The 18,641-nt window shown below is 30.9% G+C and overlaps 1 protein-coding gene across 1 annotated transcript; it reads left to right on the forward strand.

Annotated features, from left to right (window-relative positions):
- The first annotated feature begins 91 nt into the window (after positions 1–91).
- LOC130901201 (protein RRP5 homolog) lies at positions 92–17,863 on the forward strand. Its single transcript, XM_057812386.1, has 21 exons — positions 92–1,624; positions 1,679–1,804; positions 1,856–2,020; positions 2,073–2,346; positions 2,917–3,086; positions 3,351–3,572; positions 4,765–5,189; positions 7,492–7,747; positions 7,802–8,030; positions 8,087–8,331; positions 8,790–8,930; positions 10,011–10,212; positions 12,210–12,326; positions 12,382–12,580; positions 12,902–13,163; positions 13,255–13,338; positions 13,426–13,791; positions 14,813–14,941; positions 16,083–16,341; positions 16,413–16,578; positions 17,653–17,863. Exons 1-21 carry the CDS (start codon positions 1,544–1,546, stop codon positions 17,813–17,815), a joined length of 4,281 nt encoding a protein of 1,426 aa, XP_057668369.1. The 5' UTR covers positions 92–1,543; the 3' UTR covers positions 17,816–17,863.
- Positions 17,864–18,641: the final 778 nt, after the last annotated feature.

The raw sequence follows: 18,641 nt of genomic DNA on the forward strand, positions 1-18,641 counted from the left end.
AGAGAATGGTTTTATGTAAAATTTGGATAATTAGGATTGAAGTATATAATCAAACGGGTTAAGCCAACTTGTAGAGGAGTTGGTAGATTTATCTTCACTTCTCATTAACTTCAATCTATTCAACTTACTAATTTCAATTAGAAAACAAGCTTCCTCATAATAGTTTCTTCTTCTGTAACATAAATGAATAGTAGGCTGGCACTGCAGCTCCAACTCAGAATTTGGTCTTATCTGGACATAAAATTCACCATCACTGCAAATTCGCTCGTTTTGTGTTTAGTTTGGAAGCAATATGTCCTGGCATAGTCATCATAAGGCAGCTTCACAAAAAGTTAAGAGACCAAAAAACTGTATACTCCACAACAGCTTTTAATCCTCTACAAATCCCAGATTCGTCCATATTTGAAGTATTGCTCGCACATACCCCGAGGATGCTCGATTTAAGTTTACGATAAATATCCACATGGCAGGTACCACTCTAACTACTATAATAGGGTTTACCCTCTTGTGCTTGCTTTGCACATATGAAAAATTCTATTGATTGGTAATCACTTATAAATGAGTGTAGTCTCTGTATTGGAAACGTTTAGTTCACTTCCTTATACACCAAAAATACGCAGCTTTGATTTGTTATCACTAGAATGTTTGATAATATTGAGTAGTCTCTTTAGTACTTTGTCGTGGAAATGTTGAATGACTTACTTACATGGACACAACTCTCTAACTGAAATATATAATGGCTACAGAATTTGTTCGATAACAATGTTTCTTATTTAGTTAAATTTACGCAATGTATATATTATTTTTATCAATTGAATTCCTTCTTCATTTCCGTATCAATTCTAAGATATCACACTATATTAGTAGTTTTCCAATAGCACCAATCGAGCATATGCGTGCGCAATGCTTCAAACCCATGTTCCTATGGGACATTATAAGTACTTTTGGAGTATATTCTGATTTTAATTTAATGTAAATCAGTTAAGTATTCCTATAAAAAATTCGATAACTCACAAACTATAACATAACCTCTTAAAGCTTTGGCTTTATGTTCTGTCATAAGTTAATATTCATTTCAAAGCTTAAAACGCCTCGTAAGCCATTCTACTTGGGTTTACGATTATAACGCTCTGGACTAAGTGGAACGAGAAAGATCGTGTCATCGGTGTTTAGTGGAATGCAGCTCTAATGCTCGCCAGTGAATCTTTTTTATAAACCCTATGCCACTTTTGAGTCACAATTACAGCCACCAGTTTTCATTATAATTTTAATGTTTCGTATTAATGTGTTTGTTTGAATTTAAACTAAATTTATTTTTGACAATGTTTTGAACTTTGAACATTTATTCATAATAAATAGTACTGAATTATCTATATAACTACTCTTACTGAAAATATGTATGCCTACGAAATTGATTTCTGAAAATACTCAAGCACATATTTCAACCGCGTGGTAATAAATAAAAAAGAAGATAGTTGTAACCACTTTCATTTTAAATGCTCTCGAAATACTTGAGCGTTTATTTTTAATGTTTTAATTGAAAATGGGAGAATGCGAAGAAAATTTTCCTCGAGGAGGTACAAGACCACGAGTTTCTGCAACAAAACGAAAACAAGATGATAATGTAAGTGTTTCAATAAAATGTTTTTAACTTGTCAAACTATTAAATACTGTTTAGTTGTTTTCAGCTGTGGTTAAACCAAAGCGTAAGAAACCAAGGAAGGAAAAGAGAATACCTAAAAAAGTTATAACTGAAGATTCATTTCATTCATCTTTAAAAATACAAGGAACTTTGACTTATAATGTAATATAGAATATCACAACATACATTAATATTAATCATATAACTTTTCAGAGTATAAGAACTGATATGATAATTTTGGGCTGTATAAGACACATAACAAACTTTTCATTAGAAATTGAATTACCAGGATTAACTTTTGGTTATGTTAATATAACAAGAATTTCGGATCCTTTCACTAAATATTTGCATTCTAAAATGGAAGATGATGACGAAGATGTAAGTAATGATTTATTATGTCCACATGTATCTTAACTTACATTTATTTTAGACTGTCACATTATTGACAAGGATGTTCAAAGTAGGACAACATGTTCTTACTAAAGTAACAAATATAGGTACTAATCAGAAAGGAGTACATGTCGAATGCACAATAAATCCTAGAGAGATTTATAACGACAAAAATCATACTTCATTCGTAAAAAGCTATTTAGTTTGGGCCTCTGTTATGTCTAAACATGAACATGGTTATGAAATGAACATTGGAGTAAATAATTGTAGAGTGTTTCTACATACGAAGAATGTTGACAAAGACAGACATTTATGTAAGTTTATTATTTTACTTAAGGAATATATTTAACAGTATATAAGATTATAAAATAAAATTTTGGGATGAAACAGTCTTTTAACAAATTCGAAATTTGCTCACATTTTCATGATAATAAGTATTGGAAGAATCAGGGTGTCTCTATGGTTGCCTAACTAACACGCTCTAAAGTCTCCTGATATTGACACCAATTTGGGGATTTCCCTGAAGCTTTTAGGGTTTCATGTTGTTTTCTTGAAAAATCATTTTTAAAGTGAATCTTAGATTTGCTGCAGGGTTACTGAACTGCACTAGAATTATGATTTATCTTCAAAAATTGATATTTTTGGAAAAATATGAATTTTCTGATGCCACTTACAAAGAGGTTTTTCTTGATTAAAGCTTATAATAGCTTCACATCTGACAGAAAAATATAATAAGAATTTTTAACTCAAAATTTTTTGCCTTCTACCCACAATTTTTTTTTATCAAAATATATTTTATCAAGAAAGCGTGTTAATTTTTAGCATATTACAACATTTGCGGTTCTTTTTTGCCTTTGCTTCATGTACTAATATTTTTTTTATAGTTATTGGAGAACCAATTTGGTGCGCAGTACTCAAATGTGACAGTTCTAATGAAGCCAGTAATTTAAGAGTTAGCAGCAAAATTGAACATATCAAGAATACCAAAACTGAGGATGTACAAAGTTTGCATGACGTTATTCCAGGGATGAAAGTAGAAATTTTAATAGAAGAGGTAATGTGTCTATTAAATTTTAGTAAAAATCTATTCTTCTTAAAAACAGATAAAATCTTGACATTTCTTTATCAAACTTCCAGATTTTATTTATTTTTAAACAAAATTTCAACTAAATAAGCCCTAAAATTGTCTTAAAATGTCTTAAAAGTAAAAAGTTAAAGAAAATGATAAAGTATTGATAGGACTAGAAAATTAATGTCATATTTTGAAAATGTATAGTTATTATATTTTATTGAATTTAGAATTGAATTTTTATTTTAGGTTACAAACAATGGTGTCCAAGGAAAGTTTTTGAACAACTTTTTTGGACATATTGATGAAGGACATCTGAATAAAAATATATCTAAATACCAAGAAGGGAATCTAATAACAGCAAATGTTTTGTACATTGATCACACCATTAAAGTTACATATTTAACTACTTATGATTTGGATTTAGTTCCGGAACCGGAATATAAGATTGGAGAGATTAAAATGGCGGAGGTAATGTTTTTTATACATACATTATCCTATAATTTGTAACCCTAGTTAAGATTCTTCCCTCTTGATGAATTTCAAAAAAGTTTATAATTTGTGCCTTTTTTTAAAGGGTAGGTATGTTTTTTAAATATGATGAACATTTATTACTGGGGTCATAACATTTTTCATTGAAGTTGAATGATTAGACGGTAATATGTTTTTATCTTCCTCAATTATTTACTAAACTTTTTTTCTTTTAATTTCATGTTTTTCAAAACTTCACACAACGCCTTATCTTCAATGTTTTCATGCCAAAAGTCTCTGTACATTTATTTAATGTTGTGTGTATCTTATTGCAATTTCTTACATTTCTTTTAATGCATAATTTTTGGTTTTGGTATAATCTACAGCTAACTGGTGTGTTTTTAATCCAAACGTGTTGTTTTCTAATCTCCATGTAGATTTTATATCCAGGTCGCCTTCAATGTTCAAGATCGACTTTCAATCCAGCTGCTAGTTTCCAAGCATTTAACATTAATCTTGGTTATTGAAAATTTCTTCTTTAGTAAATAAATTAAATCCATCCAACAATTTTTTATTCTTGTTTTGTGACAAAAATTGTGGATGAATCCCATTTTTCCCCTTCAGAATTTTTTCCATAGAGTTTTTCCAAAAGGGTGGTTCTTGGTACAATAAACTGTTTTGCAGCATGTGTCAGAGGTACACCATTTCTGCACGTAGACAGAGCTGAAAATATTTGCTCTTTACTCCATGCTAATATTTTTTTAGACATCCAAAATTAAAAAAAACTGTCAGTATTTTGCCCAAATTAATTTTTCTCTACTTTGTGACACAACATATGTATACAGACACTACTAAAAAAATCTTTGTTACAAATGAAAAAGGTGTATCATTTGTTAAACCAGATCAAAATGTAGGATCGTTAATTTTACCTGTGGAAGAAAGTGAAAAAAAATTATTTAAATACATAGTAAAATTGCATATGTCACATACTAATAATTATAATTTTTTGTATCTTGTATTCAAATAATTAGAATAGGTCTGCATCAAATTTTGAAGATATTTTTCATTGGAAATTAAATATTATTGGAAAGTGAATGCCACTGGTGCTCTTACCTTATATTGATTTAATTTCTAATAAATATTTACACAATTGCTAGATAATTACAAGTGGTGAATTTTTTTTCTATTCTAGGTTACTTCTAAATCACATAATGGTGTATACCTCACATTACCATCTAAAGAAAGATGCTTTGTTACCAATAAACGATTAATACATTCTCTACCAAAACAACATCAAAATATCAATATATCAGATTCCGTACGATTGAAATTTGCCCTTGGTACTAATCGTCAATGTCGAATTTTGGATTACAATCGCCTAACTAGAACTTATATAGGAACTCTGGAACAATCCTTGATAAAAGAAAAATTATTTACAACTTCCGATGTCACAATAGGTCAATTGTTAGATGTCACAATCAGAACTATTAAACCAGAAGGATTGGTTGTGACTTCTGGACATATCAGGGGCTTCGTACCAAATTTATTTTTGTCAAATATCAAATACAGTGAAGTAATCAAGAAAAAATTTAAAGAAGGTCTCAAAATTAAAGCTCGGTGAGTAATATAAATTCAAACTTTTCATTTAAGTTATTAAGTAACACTGATGATGAAGGAAGCATTGAGGTCAGAAACAATACCACAAGAATGGGAGAAAAATCTGCTAGTTCCTATCAATAAGAAAAGAAAACAAACAAATTGTGAAAACTACAGACCGATATACCTAATTTCAGTGTTCTACACTAGATTAATAGAAGAAAGACTAAGAGAAGAAGTAGACAAGAAATTGGAAGAAGAACAAGCAGCATTCGGTAGACAAACAATAGTTAATATTGTCATACTAAGAAATATAATAAATAGATATAAAAAAGGAAAAACACTGCACTTATCCTTTATAGATATGTGAGCAGCATTTGACTCAATCTATAGAAATAACGTGTGGAAGATATTAAACAAACTAGAAATAAATAATTATCACAAGAAGCGTATATAAGAAATTAAGAGAAATAAAGATTAGGTTTATTGATGGTAAAAAGGATGAGACAATGCTACAGCTTAAGCCCACTATTGATCATACTAACAATGGATGAAATACTTAGAATGCTTACTACATGCAGAGGACATCTTAATTATAGAAGAAGATCACATAAAGATGGAAGCACTAACAAAAATGTGGATAGAAGAAATAGAAATACTGCAAATGGAAACTGGGATGATTGAAACAAAGTGTAACTATCAGCAAAAGAAGAACAAATAGAACAAATTACAACTTGGAAAAGTAATAACGGAGGACGGTAAAATAGAAATGGATGTTATAAATAGAATAAAAAAAGCAACTAATATAATCAATAATCAAAAGAGAAATAATCAAAGAGAAAATGAGATTAGAGAAATCTAAACTGGTTTGGACAATGATAAACAAGATAGATTAACAAAACGAATACACCAAGAAAATCATGGAATGAATAAATAGCAGTAATGTAAAAACAAAGACAACAGAAAATAAATCAAATGATGATACTGACACAGGACAGGAAAAGATGGATGTGTACTATTTCATTTGTTTTTGAATCTTGAATCGACCTTTTATAAACTTGTCTCGCTCCCTTTCACCAACCAACAATGCCCGAAAGCCGTAGCTAGTTTCTTGTTTTAAACAAAGAAATAAAACAGAGCTCACCTGAAAATAAGTCTTGTGAGCTCTTACCTGTTGGTTAATATACAATAGATGTCAATATACTAGCTCCAGCATGATACGCTGGGCGCTACACCCTCTAATATAAATAACAGGGGCAGTCACATTTCACTGTAAGTATATTAATTATCACTTTGACAGATCACCACAAATTATTTAAAATTTTTCTACTACACTACATGATTTTGGAGGTGTTTTTTCCTTAGACTTAGAAACATATTCAAAAACAACTAATATGATGAATGAATTGACAAAAATTTACAACATACTAAATTAAACAATACCAGGAAACAAAAATATAGATTTGGATGTGAAATATAGAATATATGGTGTAATAGCAGCAATTAACAGGAAATATGGAAAAATAAAATTTGAATAGGAAAAAGAATATTTGATAAAGAGTGCAATAAGCAGAACGCAGTAGAAAAATAGATACCAGATGGATATTGTTATAAGCTGATCATTTGCTTTAATAGCAAATTATATCAAAATAAAATCTTGATAAAGAACGAGAATATAAACCACATACCATAAAGAATTAAATATGAAGACAGAACTTTTGAAATAGTATTTTTACTGACATGAAGACTTTGAAATATAATCAAAAATAAATGATGTGGTGAATAAAATGACAAAAATTTAGAACATTCTAAATTAAAAAATACCACTTGAAAAATTAACAGGAAGTATAACAAAAAAATGAATACAATGTACATTAAAAAAAGTCACAAAACGAGGTACAAAAATTGGAAAAATAAACAATTTGATTGATATTGAAGGTTGAAAACGGAAAACCAAGAAAGAAATTAATAGACCAACTATTTTGAATGGGGAAAAGAAGATTTGAGAAATATTCCAGTAGGCAGAAGGTGTAAAAGAAATGGATACCAGATGGACTGGTACTATCATCTGATTTGTGAAAAAGTCTAGAGATGCTGAAGTTATAGTCCATAAAATATTGTTAAATTGATACCTATCGATTTTTAAATGTTTCTTGTTCACTGTTTTTTTATTATCTTTTGGATTGATATATTTGTTATTATATGCTTATTTTCATCCATTAATTATTTGAGAACTGTACTGAAAATAATGGAAATGACTAATGTTTTCATTTTCATTTCATTAATTGCTTTGGTATTCAAATTTCTAATATTCATTTTTCAGAGTATTATCAATTAACTCTGGTAATATCATTTTGACATTAAAATCGGGACAGGTTGACTCTGATCAGTGTCTAACGGATTTATCAAAAGCGAAACGTGGTGACCGATATCCTGGTGTAATTGTCCATACAAAACCCGAAGGAGCCGTTGTGATATTTTATGGAAATGTTAAGGGATGGCTCAATAAAAAGTATTTGGATGAACAGGACGACGACAAAAAACCAGATCCTCAATTATTTTTCTACATAGGACAAGTGGTAAGTTTGTGAGACATTTTTTTTTCTTAAATAATATCAACCGAAATTTCTTAGGTAAATCCATGGATACTTGGTGTTCAAAAGAATCAAGTTATCTTGTCACTCAGGCAACCAAAAAATTTTGACACGTTCGGAACTTTAACCATAGGACAAAGAATTAAAGGTGTTGTCGGGGCTGTTCGTAAGGATAAGATTTTGGTAAAAACTTTAAAAGGAAGACCTTTGGGCGTGGTGCCTGTGAACCACCTAAGTGAAACTTTAGATTTGTGCTCTACTTTTATGAGTGAGTATTTAATTTTTAATATAATGTTATATATGATGAAATATATTTTTTTTTAGAAATGTATAAAGTTGGAGATGAAATCAGTGACTTGATATGTATAAACAATAGTGATAATTCAATTTTGTTATCAAGAAGAGAAGCTACAGCTTTAAAACGAACATCTTCGTTTAAAATAAGAAAAATTGGTGCACTAAAAGTGGGAAATCTAGTAAGATGTTCCTATATATCAAACTGTGATTTAGGAATATATGTTTTACCTTTGATTGCAGATTATACTGATCAAATTTTAATCAGGAATAAGGTAGATACATTTTATTTTTCAATTATCTAATGACATATCTTGTATAATCTAATTAGAGTATGGAAAAACATTGACTGGTGTTGTTATCGCGTTTCTCAACAATCTGCTTGCTCGGCAGATATGAATAGAGACACCTGGCATGAGACAAGCTCAGGCACACATACATGGACCTTGTACATCTTTCACCAAACAATTTCTTCAACTAAATAGGCGTGAAATCAGACTAGTGACCTGACTTTTAACCGGACACGGTCATCTAAGACGCCAACTCCACAACACGGGTATTACAGACGATCCGGAATGTCGCTGGTGTATGGAGGAGGATGAAACTGCCCAGCACTTACTCGAACGCGGTTCAAACATATGCTCAAAGGCCTCTTGGTCGCCCACAATGCTATTACGAACTATGAGCATTGTCTGGTGTTATCATTTTAATTAATATTTGTTTTTATTTTCAGGATATCGTAGAGAAAGACATCGCTATTCCAAAATTTGAACCATACCAATGCATAGTAACAAAAGTATTAGAAATAGAACATGAAACAAAGACAATTAGGTTATCTGCAAAATTGTCTCACGTGTTTGATAACAGGGTCGAAGTAAGTTATTACATAAAAAATTATTAACATGGCATTCCTGGAATTGTTTACTACCACTACATCAACATTCACACTGTATGGTCTTTCTGTCAGCTGGTAAAAAGGCTGTAAGTGACTATGGAAAAGACAAGTGCTCAATATAAGATAGTAATAATTTCAATTTGGATGTCTGCCATAAAATTGTTAATTAATATATCTTAGTATCTTTAAGTTTGGACTATAGTCGACTATTCCAGGACCCAATAAAATTTACTATTCAGATTTACTAATTATGACTGTAAATCGTATATTTTTAGAAGTACTGCTAGATGAACTGAATTGATTTTCAATATTTGAAGTTATCTGTAATATTTATCTTGAAATGGTCATTTGAGAAGTTTTTTCACCTATTTTATGACTTATGGCCTTAATGTTTAGAATGTACAAATTTCAAAGGATATAGTGTCTATTCCAAGAACCCGACTGAAATTGACTTTTCATATTTACTAATTAAGACTGTAAATCATAGCTTTTTATAAATACCCAAGATGAACTAAGTTGACTTGCAATACAGAAACTATCTGTATTATTTATCTTGAAATGTTTGTGAGAGAGATTTTCTCACCTATTTTATGACTTCAGGTGATATCAATTTACTGGCATTGATAAAACAATGAGATTATCATTTGAAAATAGTGAGCTGCACAGTTATCGAAATAGTCCAATCCCGGTCCAATTTTTGAGCACCCAGTATGATTTTTTCGAAAAGTTACCGATTATTTAGGAAGCTCCAAGCTTTATTCAAGGCAAATTTCTGTAAATTGTGATCTGAATATGAAATAATTACAATCTTTTAGACATAAAAGTTTCGAATGAAGTTATGTTGAAATTCGTTGATTCTAAACATTTAAAAAAACAGAGTGTTCTACTTAAATAAAAACAAGATGGTATTCCGATGTAACCGGAAGGTAGTGACAACTGAAAATATTTCCACTGAAATGACTTAGTTGGAAAACACAAATAAAAATTTTTTTTTGTTGAAAAAATATAACGATCAGTTTCCTATATGCATATCGATTCATGACGTTTGTTTTGTTCTAGAGCGTTTTGAATTTATTCAGTCAATCTCTGGTTGATGTTCAAATACTAAGGAATTTTGGTAAAGAAAACGATTGGGACATTTGTCAATATCAACCGGGCGAAAGGATAGATTGTCTTGTTGAACTAGTGGGCGAGCAAGGTGGATGTCGTGTGAAATTACCAAACGGAGGTGTTGGATTAGTACCCGTTAAATTATGTCCAGGTAAAGAATAATATCAGCAAAATAGTTATACAATCTAAGATTACTATTTTACTTTGGTCCTCTTTGTCTACTTTTATCTTTTTAGGTATTCTTTTAATACCTATTCATTCTATCCATTTTAATCCGTTTCTGTTTGTTTTGCCTATTATATAGAGTTGATTGAATACTACCCTCAGTTTTTTATCTTTTCGTCTTTGCCATAATTTATCTATTCTCTGTTCCTTATAAACATCAGAATATATGATCATAATAGAAGTGATTGCAAGATATCTAGAATGATTTGGTCAAGGACGTCAAGGATCAATAAAGAGAAAACGAAAAAGATTCCCTGGACGTTGTGAGATTCTACTGTTAGTAGAAGACTTCAGAAAGGGGGATTAATAACAGACCCTTATTGCAAAGAATGTAATGGAGAAGAGACATTCTAGAATCTTCCGGTACCCTGGATGGAAAAACGAGGTCAAATTCTGGAAGACTTGAGAAGAAATAGAAACAATAAAAAACTCTATTCTGGGTCGGAAACACTAGAAATAGAATATAAAAAGGAAAAAGATTGGAGGGTGGTTAGGTCGTTAACTCAGTTTCCAAATTGTGAAAAATAGGGTAACAAAATGGGCCTCAGACCTTTGAGTGAACCAAGACCAATCTAGGTTGTCTGTACCATCCTAACCTAACCTTTTCCCGTCTGTAGATATTTTCTTTCCCAAGTGGCTAGTTTTTTCTATTCTTTTTCAACTACCTAATAATACAATGAACTTAGAATCAATTTTTATATTCTTATTTTTGAAATGATTTTAGTATTGAACACATTCTTTAGCTGATTTATTACTTTTTTGGTTGTTAGGATGTCATCTTCATCAATTACTCTAAAGTTTTTCCTATATTTTCCCCGTTTCCTCTATTTAAACTATCCATTTCTTTCTTTGTCATCCCCTTCGTTTCTACAATATACAAATTCAGCTGTTTCTTATTCATTTTTTCCATTAATGATTCTTGTTTATTTCCTCTTAATTATCCAATTTTCTGCTGGGAATGTTCCAGTTGTTTCTATTATAGAATTATAAATTTTAAGAAATGTATAAAAATCTAATAAAAATCGATATCTTATCTCCATTTAACTTAAAGACTTTACTAGCATTAAACGAGCTGACTGTCTTTAACATTTCATTAAAATTCATTAGAGAGTGCAAATTGAAACTATAATCTAGCTAGTTTCATCTCCTATGTTAGTCAACCTAAAAAACCTGTTCGTATCTGTAACCTGGTCTACCTTGCCTGTAAGTTGTCACCCTGAACGACCCCAGGGTGTGAAACATATACCCTTCAACAACTCAATTTGATACTGACAACATGCATGGTGATTTTGGGTTGGTTAGATATGGTGCGCTTGCGACACTATGTATGGATTTGGGGTATCGTATACACTTTGACCCAAAGGATCTATTGTGTTCCCCTTTCATTTCCCTTCACTCCGATGTGTCCAGGAATCCATTGTAGGGTAACTTTATTTTTATTTTTTTGCCTAACTCATATAATTTTTCTAGGCAATCCCAAACGAGTTTGGATTTTATATTAGAGCTTAGAGCTCTAATGGCTGCTTGGCTATCGGACAGGATGATTTAACACTATAGCTTGCATGTCTTCTTCATACATATTTGGTCTTCTAGTGAATTTTTGATACTGGAACAATTCTACTTCTCAGACTTTATTAATTTTTCTTTTTTTAGTCTTTGTCTCCAATCTTCTTCACTCTTTATTCATTCCACACACTTGACTTCTTTTCGTTTATTTCCAGCCCTATTGTTTCTGCAGTCTGTTTCAGTATCACTACTTGTCTTAACTCTTGCTCACTTTTTGACACTATTGGAATGTTTGCAATTGCTAGCATGACAAAATTTCTGCTCGATTAAAAAAATGTTGCTAACATTTGCTCAATTTTTCTCTTGTATCTGCTCTCCGTTTAATTAGCTTTAAGTTAATTCACGTTTTTCTTATAGCTAATATTAAACGAGGTGATTCAGTAAATGGAGTATTTTTGTCACAAAATTTCGTTAAAAATTATGCTGAGATTTGCCTCAAAGACCATATATCTCAAAGGATTAATAAATCTCAAGGTAAGTGATAGAATTAAAAAAAATTCAAATCTTTTGTTTAAATTATTTATTTTAGATGGTAAAATTATGTGTTCGAATTTGTCTTCTCGTATGGCCGAAGTTGTTTTAACCGATTCCCTTTGTTCGATATGTGTATTGAAACAAAAAGACGGTAATAGGCAATTGATATACGCTCCCATGAGATCCCATGAAAATGATTTTAAAGGATGGGGACACATTTATCAAAACGTAAAATTCAAAATATGTATTTGTGGGTAAGTACCAAAATTAACTAGTACAGTGTTGCCTTTATGTATTTAGTTACATTGCATTTTTTCTTATGATAAATAAAATTTCACAAAGAATTTTTTACTACTTTAATAATTTCCATTCTAAAGCAATTTATTATAGAAATTAATTCAATAAAACAGTTTTGAATGTTTGCATATTATAGACTGACATAAATATGTAATTCTTAACCAATAACATACACTGAAAAAAAACCTTTTCGGGTACTATCTCCTTATATTTTTCTTACCTTGTAGGTATATAGTAATTATATATTGTATTCACTAATTTGTATATTGTAATTTCAGGAAAACTGGCAACAATCTAATTGGTATGAATAAACAGTTGTTCTTGAAGCTGGATAAAAATAAAGCAACTATATCCAAAATCCAAGCTTTAAGAACAGAAAAAGTGAAGAAGAATGACAAAAAGAAAAAATTGTCCAAACAAGAAAGCATTGAAATGGTAGAAAATCATATTACTGAGGAAACTGATGAGAATAATAATGATGATGATGAAAGTGTCGAGGAAGAAAATTTAGAAGAAAGTATTTCGGAGACTGAAACTGAAGTGAGTAAATAATGAGTAGCAAATATACTCATAACCTAGAATTAAATTGAAGACAAAGTATAATATCTCAAAATTTTTATTTATTTTTTAGGACGATTCTCAAATGGATCACAGGGATATGGAAATGGATGAACAAGAAAATATAGAAGAGAATATTTCAGGAACTGAAATTGAAGTAGGTGAATAATGATTTGAATTCAGTTTAGAATTTACTTTACATACAATTACTAAAACTACTCAAACTATCTGTTTATTTTTTTAGGATGAATCCCAAATGGATAACAGCGACATCGAAATGGATGAACCAGATATTGTCGAGAAAACTTCAAATTCAAAAACTTTGATATCAGGAGTCAATTCATTTTTCCAAACGAATGGAGATGTAAAACGAGAAGATTCATCTTCAGACGAAGAAGATCAGGATATTAATGTTAAAAAGAAAAAGAAATTGACAGCCGCAGAACGAGCTCAGGCGGCGAGAGAAGAAGAGGAAAGAATTTTGAAAATCGAGAAACAATTAGCAGATACTACAAGGGCGCCGGAAAGTGCAGAAGAATTCGATAGGTTATTACTAGCTAATCCTAACTCATCTCAACTTTGGACTAAATATATAGCTTTCCATACAGCTGTAAGTCTTATTATTTACAGTTGTTCTATTAAGGAGAAATCTGACAGTCTAAGTCTAAATGTTGACATGACAGAATTAAAGAGAAAATAACTGCCAGATTTATATCATTACAAATTTTTCAGTTGAATTAATGTAATAGCTAAATTTTACTGTATTAATTAGACTCCTTGTGAAAATTGGCTGGCTTAGAATTCAGTATCTCTAAGGTACGATATGGCACGATAAAGGCTCTTCCAATAAAGGGACCTCTACTTCAACTATCTAGATCTGTAGGGAGTCGTCTTCTTAGTCATCTTACTCTTTTTGATTCTAATTAAGGTTGTAATAGATGATTCTAATGTCTCTCTAGTCATTCATGATATTAGCTTCTTTATTTTTTCTGTGATGTATGATATGCTAAGATCGAGAGTATCATTCAATATAAACCGAGGTGCATTCAGTATAGAATGAAGTATTTTGGATTGAGACCTCTGGAGGACAGCTTGATTACCGAGTGCAACCCTAAGTACTATGTCATAAGTCCTTTCTTCCTCTTTGAACTCTTTAAAACGCAAATTGATTCGTTTCCTCTTTTTGATTATGTGCTCTTTCTAGTATCCAGGATCCAGCTGTATTCTGTTTCTGATATTATTACATTATTGATAGTGACTGATGCTTCTTCCTGAAACTAAGTATTATTGGTACAGATTTATTTTAATTTATTTTTTTTCCACTTCTTCGCCCTATCTTCTAAGTGGTGTTTGAGATGAGCTGTTGAAGTTGCTGGATCTTTATGACTGAATAAAATGACTGTATCATCTTCAAATGTTCCTGTTACAGTATCTTTTGTCGTAACGAGATCTAATGTATATAATAGATGGAAAAAAACGCCCTGTGGTACTTCAGTCTTGATCGAGAACGTGACTGAGACTTTTCTCATTAATTCTGTTTTTGAACTGTATCTAACGTAAATTATCTCGAAAAATACTTCTTGATAACAATTTAAAAAAATATATGTATACATATTTTATTTTTATTTTAGGCAACAGAATTTGATAAAGCTCGAGCTGTAGCTAAAAGGGCACTAGAAGCGATAAATATCGCTCTAGTAGACGAGAGATTCAACATATGGATAGCCCTACTCAACTTGGAAAATATGCTGGGAACTAAGGTACATTTTTCATAAAAACCTTGAACATTAACAAGTTTTTAGTTTAAATGAATGTACAATCTAAACAAAAATAATACATATCGACAATTAACCTCAAATTGCAAAAAGTTTATTATAGAAAAAGCATTTCACAACAAATTATACCATATGAGGAGTAAAAATTCAAATGGAATATTATTCTTTTTTCACTTTAGTGAGAAAATGGGGCTTTTGTTTTAAGAGGTAATGAGCAGGAATACTTATTTGTCATACGTAAAACTGAGTAAGGGGGTTATATAAGATATGATAGTATCTCAAATAAGACAAATACGGTTTATAAACTAGCTGTTATTAAAAGAATGGATAAAATTCTTTTTGAATTAAAAATGTGGATAATAACCTTTTTGAAGTAGAGGGAACAGGATTATACTCTATTTGATCGCAATAAAAAAGAACGTACAGAAATAAAAATGAATTTTATTTATTAATATAACAAACAATAAGAGATCAAGCAAAAAAACAACTCCTCCTCCTCCATCCTCCTCGTTACAGTCACAGTCTTGTGAATCATCAAGTTTTTCATCTTTTTGCCAATTTTCATCATAAAGTAACAGCAACGTCTGTAAATTTGAAAATTTTTCGACTTCGACTTTTTCGGCATTTTTCAATTCCTTGGAATGGGTTTTTATGTTTGCCAAATTTTTGCGTCTTTTAGTAATCAATTCAAATTTTTTCGAACTATCGTCATGTCGATAGTTATTTTGCGATCTTGAATGAGTTTGACTGGTGTTTGAAAAACCCTGTTTCGTGCAGCAATAATGTCTTTGTGGGAAAGTTTCATACATTTATATGTTGGTCCGTCATGTTTACATGGTATCTGAAAATTTTCTAAATTGGGAAAATGATCCAGATATCTAATATAACACTGCAAATAACTTCTTAACCTTGATTAAAAATATTAATTAATGATCTAGCTGTATTGCTTTGCTTTTTGTCGTTTCTACATCTCTTTCTGCTACCCTTATTAGCATTACTGTCTACAAATCCTTCAAAATCCATTACTTGCCATGCAAAAAAAAAATATATTCCACTAAATCCGCTAGAATACAATCAAACAAACAGCTATCGAGTTTAGTTTTAAAGCAACTAATTTGTTTTTTAGGAATCGTTTGATCAAACATTCGACGAAGCTGTTAAATATAATGATTCCCTTCAAATTTACTTGAAAACCATACAAATATTGGCGGAAAATGGTAAAATTGCTGATATGGAAGAAAAAATTCGAAAAGCTAGGAACAAATACAAACATGTCCCCCAAATGTGGTTGGAAATAGCTAAAACTTACTATCAAATTGGAAATTTTAAAGAAGCTAGAAATTTCAAAGACGCCGCTTTGAAATCGATTCAAAACAAAAAGACTCGTAAGTTAAATACTAGTTTTTATAGGAAACATTTTCTTGGTATAAAAATGTATTTCTATTTAATGTTTTAGAGCTGGAGATAATTGTAAAATTCGCAATAATGGAGTTTAAATACGGAGATGAAGATCATGGAGCAGCTATATTTGAAACTATACTCAGTACTGATCCAAAAAAAGTTACTATTTGGACCACATATGTTGATCAACTAGTTAAAAAGGGCAAAATTAGTGAAGCTAGGTAATAAATTATTTACCATTCTTTCAATTTGCTAACATTTTTTCCCTTATTAGTTATTTCCAAGAGAATCAGGAATCGGTATCTTTTAGTGCAGTCTGCTTCCGGAATTTGAGGAGCTTCTCTCAATAATTCATTTCCAGAAATATTTTTAAAACCTAGGATCAATTTATAGAAGGAGCTAAGAACTTTTCTCAACTTCTAGAACCTTTAATAACATTAAACTTGAGAAACTTCCAAGAAAATACAACTCTAATGACACAAACCTCTTGGACTCACGCCACAGACAACTACACATCAAGTTTTTCTTTGGTCTGTGGAAATTTAGAATAATCCACTACATTTGAGGACATGCTTAAAATTCAAATGAACTGCCAATTGTTTTTTTTTGTATCTTCTGTAACTACTTCCCTCATAAAACCAACTTTTAGATCTTTGTATAGAGTTAAGAGTTGAACTTTCGAAAATGGATGTTTGGTTTGTTTACACAACCCTAGAACTCGTTTATTTACCTTGTTTTGGTATCATTTTTATTTATAGCATAATACACTTTAATTATGGATCTACATGATGTTTATTAAATAATAATATCCAAAAAATAGGAGAGATGTGGATCTTCTTCAACTTGCAATCTGAGAAACTTCCAAAGAAAATACAAGCGACAAAATTGTCTTGAACTCCTTTTCGGTACAGAACAGACCGTTTACATTACCACTACACCAACACAGGTAAACCTTCAGTCTCTGAAGACGATAACTAGGTTATCGAAACGCACGTCAGACGAAATAAGTGAGTTTTGGTGTAGCGGTAGTGTAAACAGTGTGTTCAATATGAATATCACCAATGGTTCCAAAAATTGCAACTTAGACAACTTTAGTGCCGCAACCTACATTTTCTTTGATCTTTCGAAATGTAGACCATATTCTACAGCCTCAAATCGACCATCCAAAGTGTTTGCTGTCCTTTCTTTATTATTTTTTCCACAATACTAACTTTTGATTTTATAATTAACGCTTTCATGAAATATTAACTACATTCAATAAAAAATATGAGTGTAATTTTTTTTTTAATTTCTAGACAAGTTTTGGAGAGATCCGTCTCGCAGCGATTGCCTCTAAAACAGATGAAATCCTTATTTTTGAAATATAGGATATTTGAAGAACAGCATGGAACACCGGCGAAAGTAGAAGAAGTTAAAGAGAAAGCTAAAGAATACGTATCTAAAATAAGTGTAAATTAAAACTGTTTTTAATTTGTTTTTTAGAGAAATATATTTTCTTAAGACCAATTTCTTCAGCGGTTATTATGATCCTTACTTGAGTTATTACTTTCAAAATCTTTCTCTGTGACAATGACTCACAGCTCCTTCCTCGATTTTTTCTAGACCTCTTCAATTTTGTATAATCGGTGTCCTTGAATAAGGTGTACTGGATAGCATAACCAAGCCATTTTTAGCTAAAAATTATTAAACGGGGATGGGTGTTTATACAGGTGCATTGTCAAGGTGGAAGCACCAGAAAAAAACTCCCCTGGCTCATCAGAGAACATATTACAGGACGGAATATGGAAAAAGTACAATTTTTGAAGCAATTCAATACAGTAACTTATACCTTTAAATAGTATACAGGAACTAGGATGGGAGTGTGTGACACTCAAACAAAACATTCTGGAAGCTTGAAAACTCCTGGTTATTTCCATATCACAGTTACATGTTATGGAACATACTGGATTAAAAAGAAATTAGATAGAGGTTTGGTACCCTGAACACCCTTTAGTGAAATCAGTATGATACTTTTTACAGGAAGAGATAGAAAAAGAAGCTAAAATTGGACTTTAACAGGACATTATCGCCTGTATGGTCGCCTCAAGAAAGGGACGACTGTAGATTGTGTGGGTCAGAACAAACATCCATTCACATACTTGCTGATTGTAAGTTACTATATAATACCACACATGGGAGTGAACAGAATAAAGTAAATAGGAGAAGATATTTTTTAAAGGATCAGGAATAAAAGAACTACTAGTGAATAATCACATAGATGTCTGCAGATTTATGGTAAAAGGTG

Source organism: Diorhabda carinulata, chromosome X (genome assembly GCF_026250575.1).
Source record: "Diorhabda carinulata isolate Delta chromosome X, icDioCari1.1, whole genome shotgun sequence".
In the NCBI taxonomy this organism is placed as follows: domain Eukaryota; kingdom Metazoa; phylum Arthropoda; class Insecta; order Coleoptera; family Chrysomelidae; genus Diorhabda; species Diorhabda carinulata.

Excerpts from the sequence above, each read along its gene's own strand:
- LOC130901201 (XM_057812386.1), top strand. The coding sequence starts at position 1,544 with ATGGGAGAATGCGAAGAAAATTTTCCTCGAGGAGGTACAAGACCACGA. Across the intron at positions 3,087-3,350 it reads TAGAAATTTTAATAGAAGAG|GTTACAAACAATGGTGTCCA; the intron begins GTAATGTGTCTA and ends TTTTTATTTTAG. Across the intron at positions 8,031-8,086 it reads TTTGTGCTCTACTTTTATGA|AAATGTATAAAGTTGGAGAT; the intron begins GTGAGTATTTAA and ends ATTTTTTTTTAG.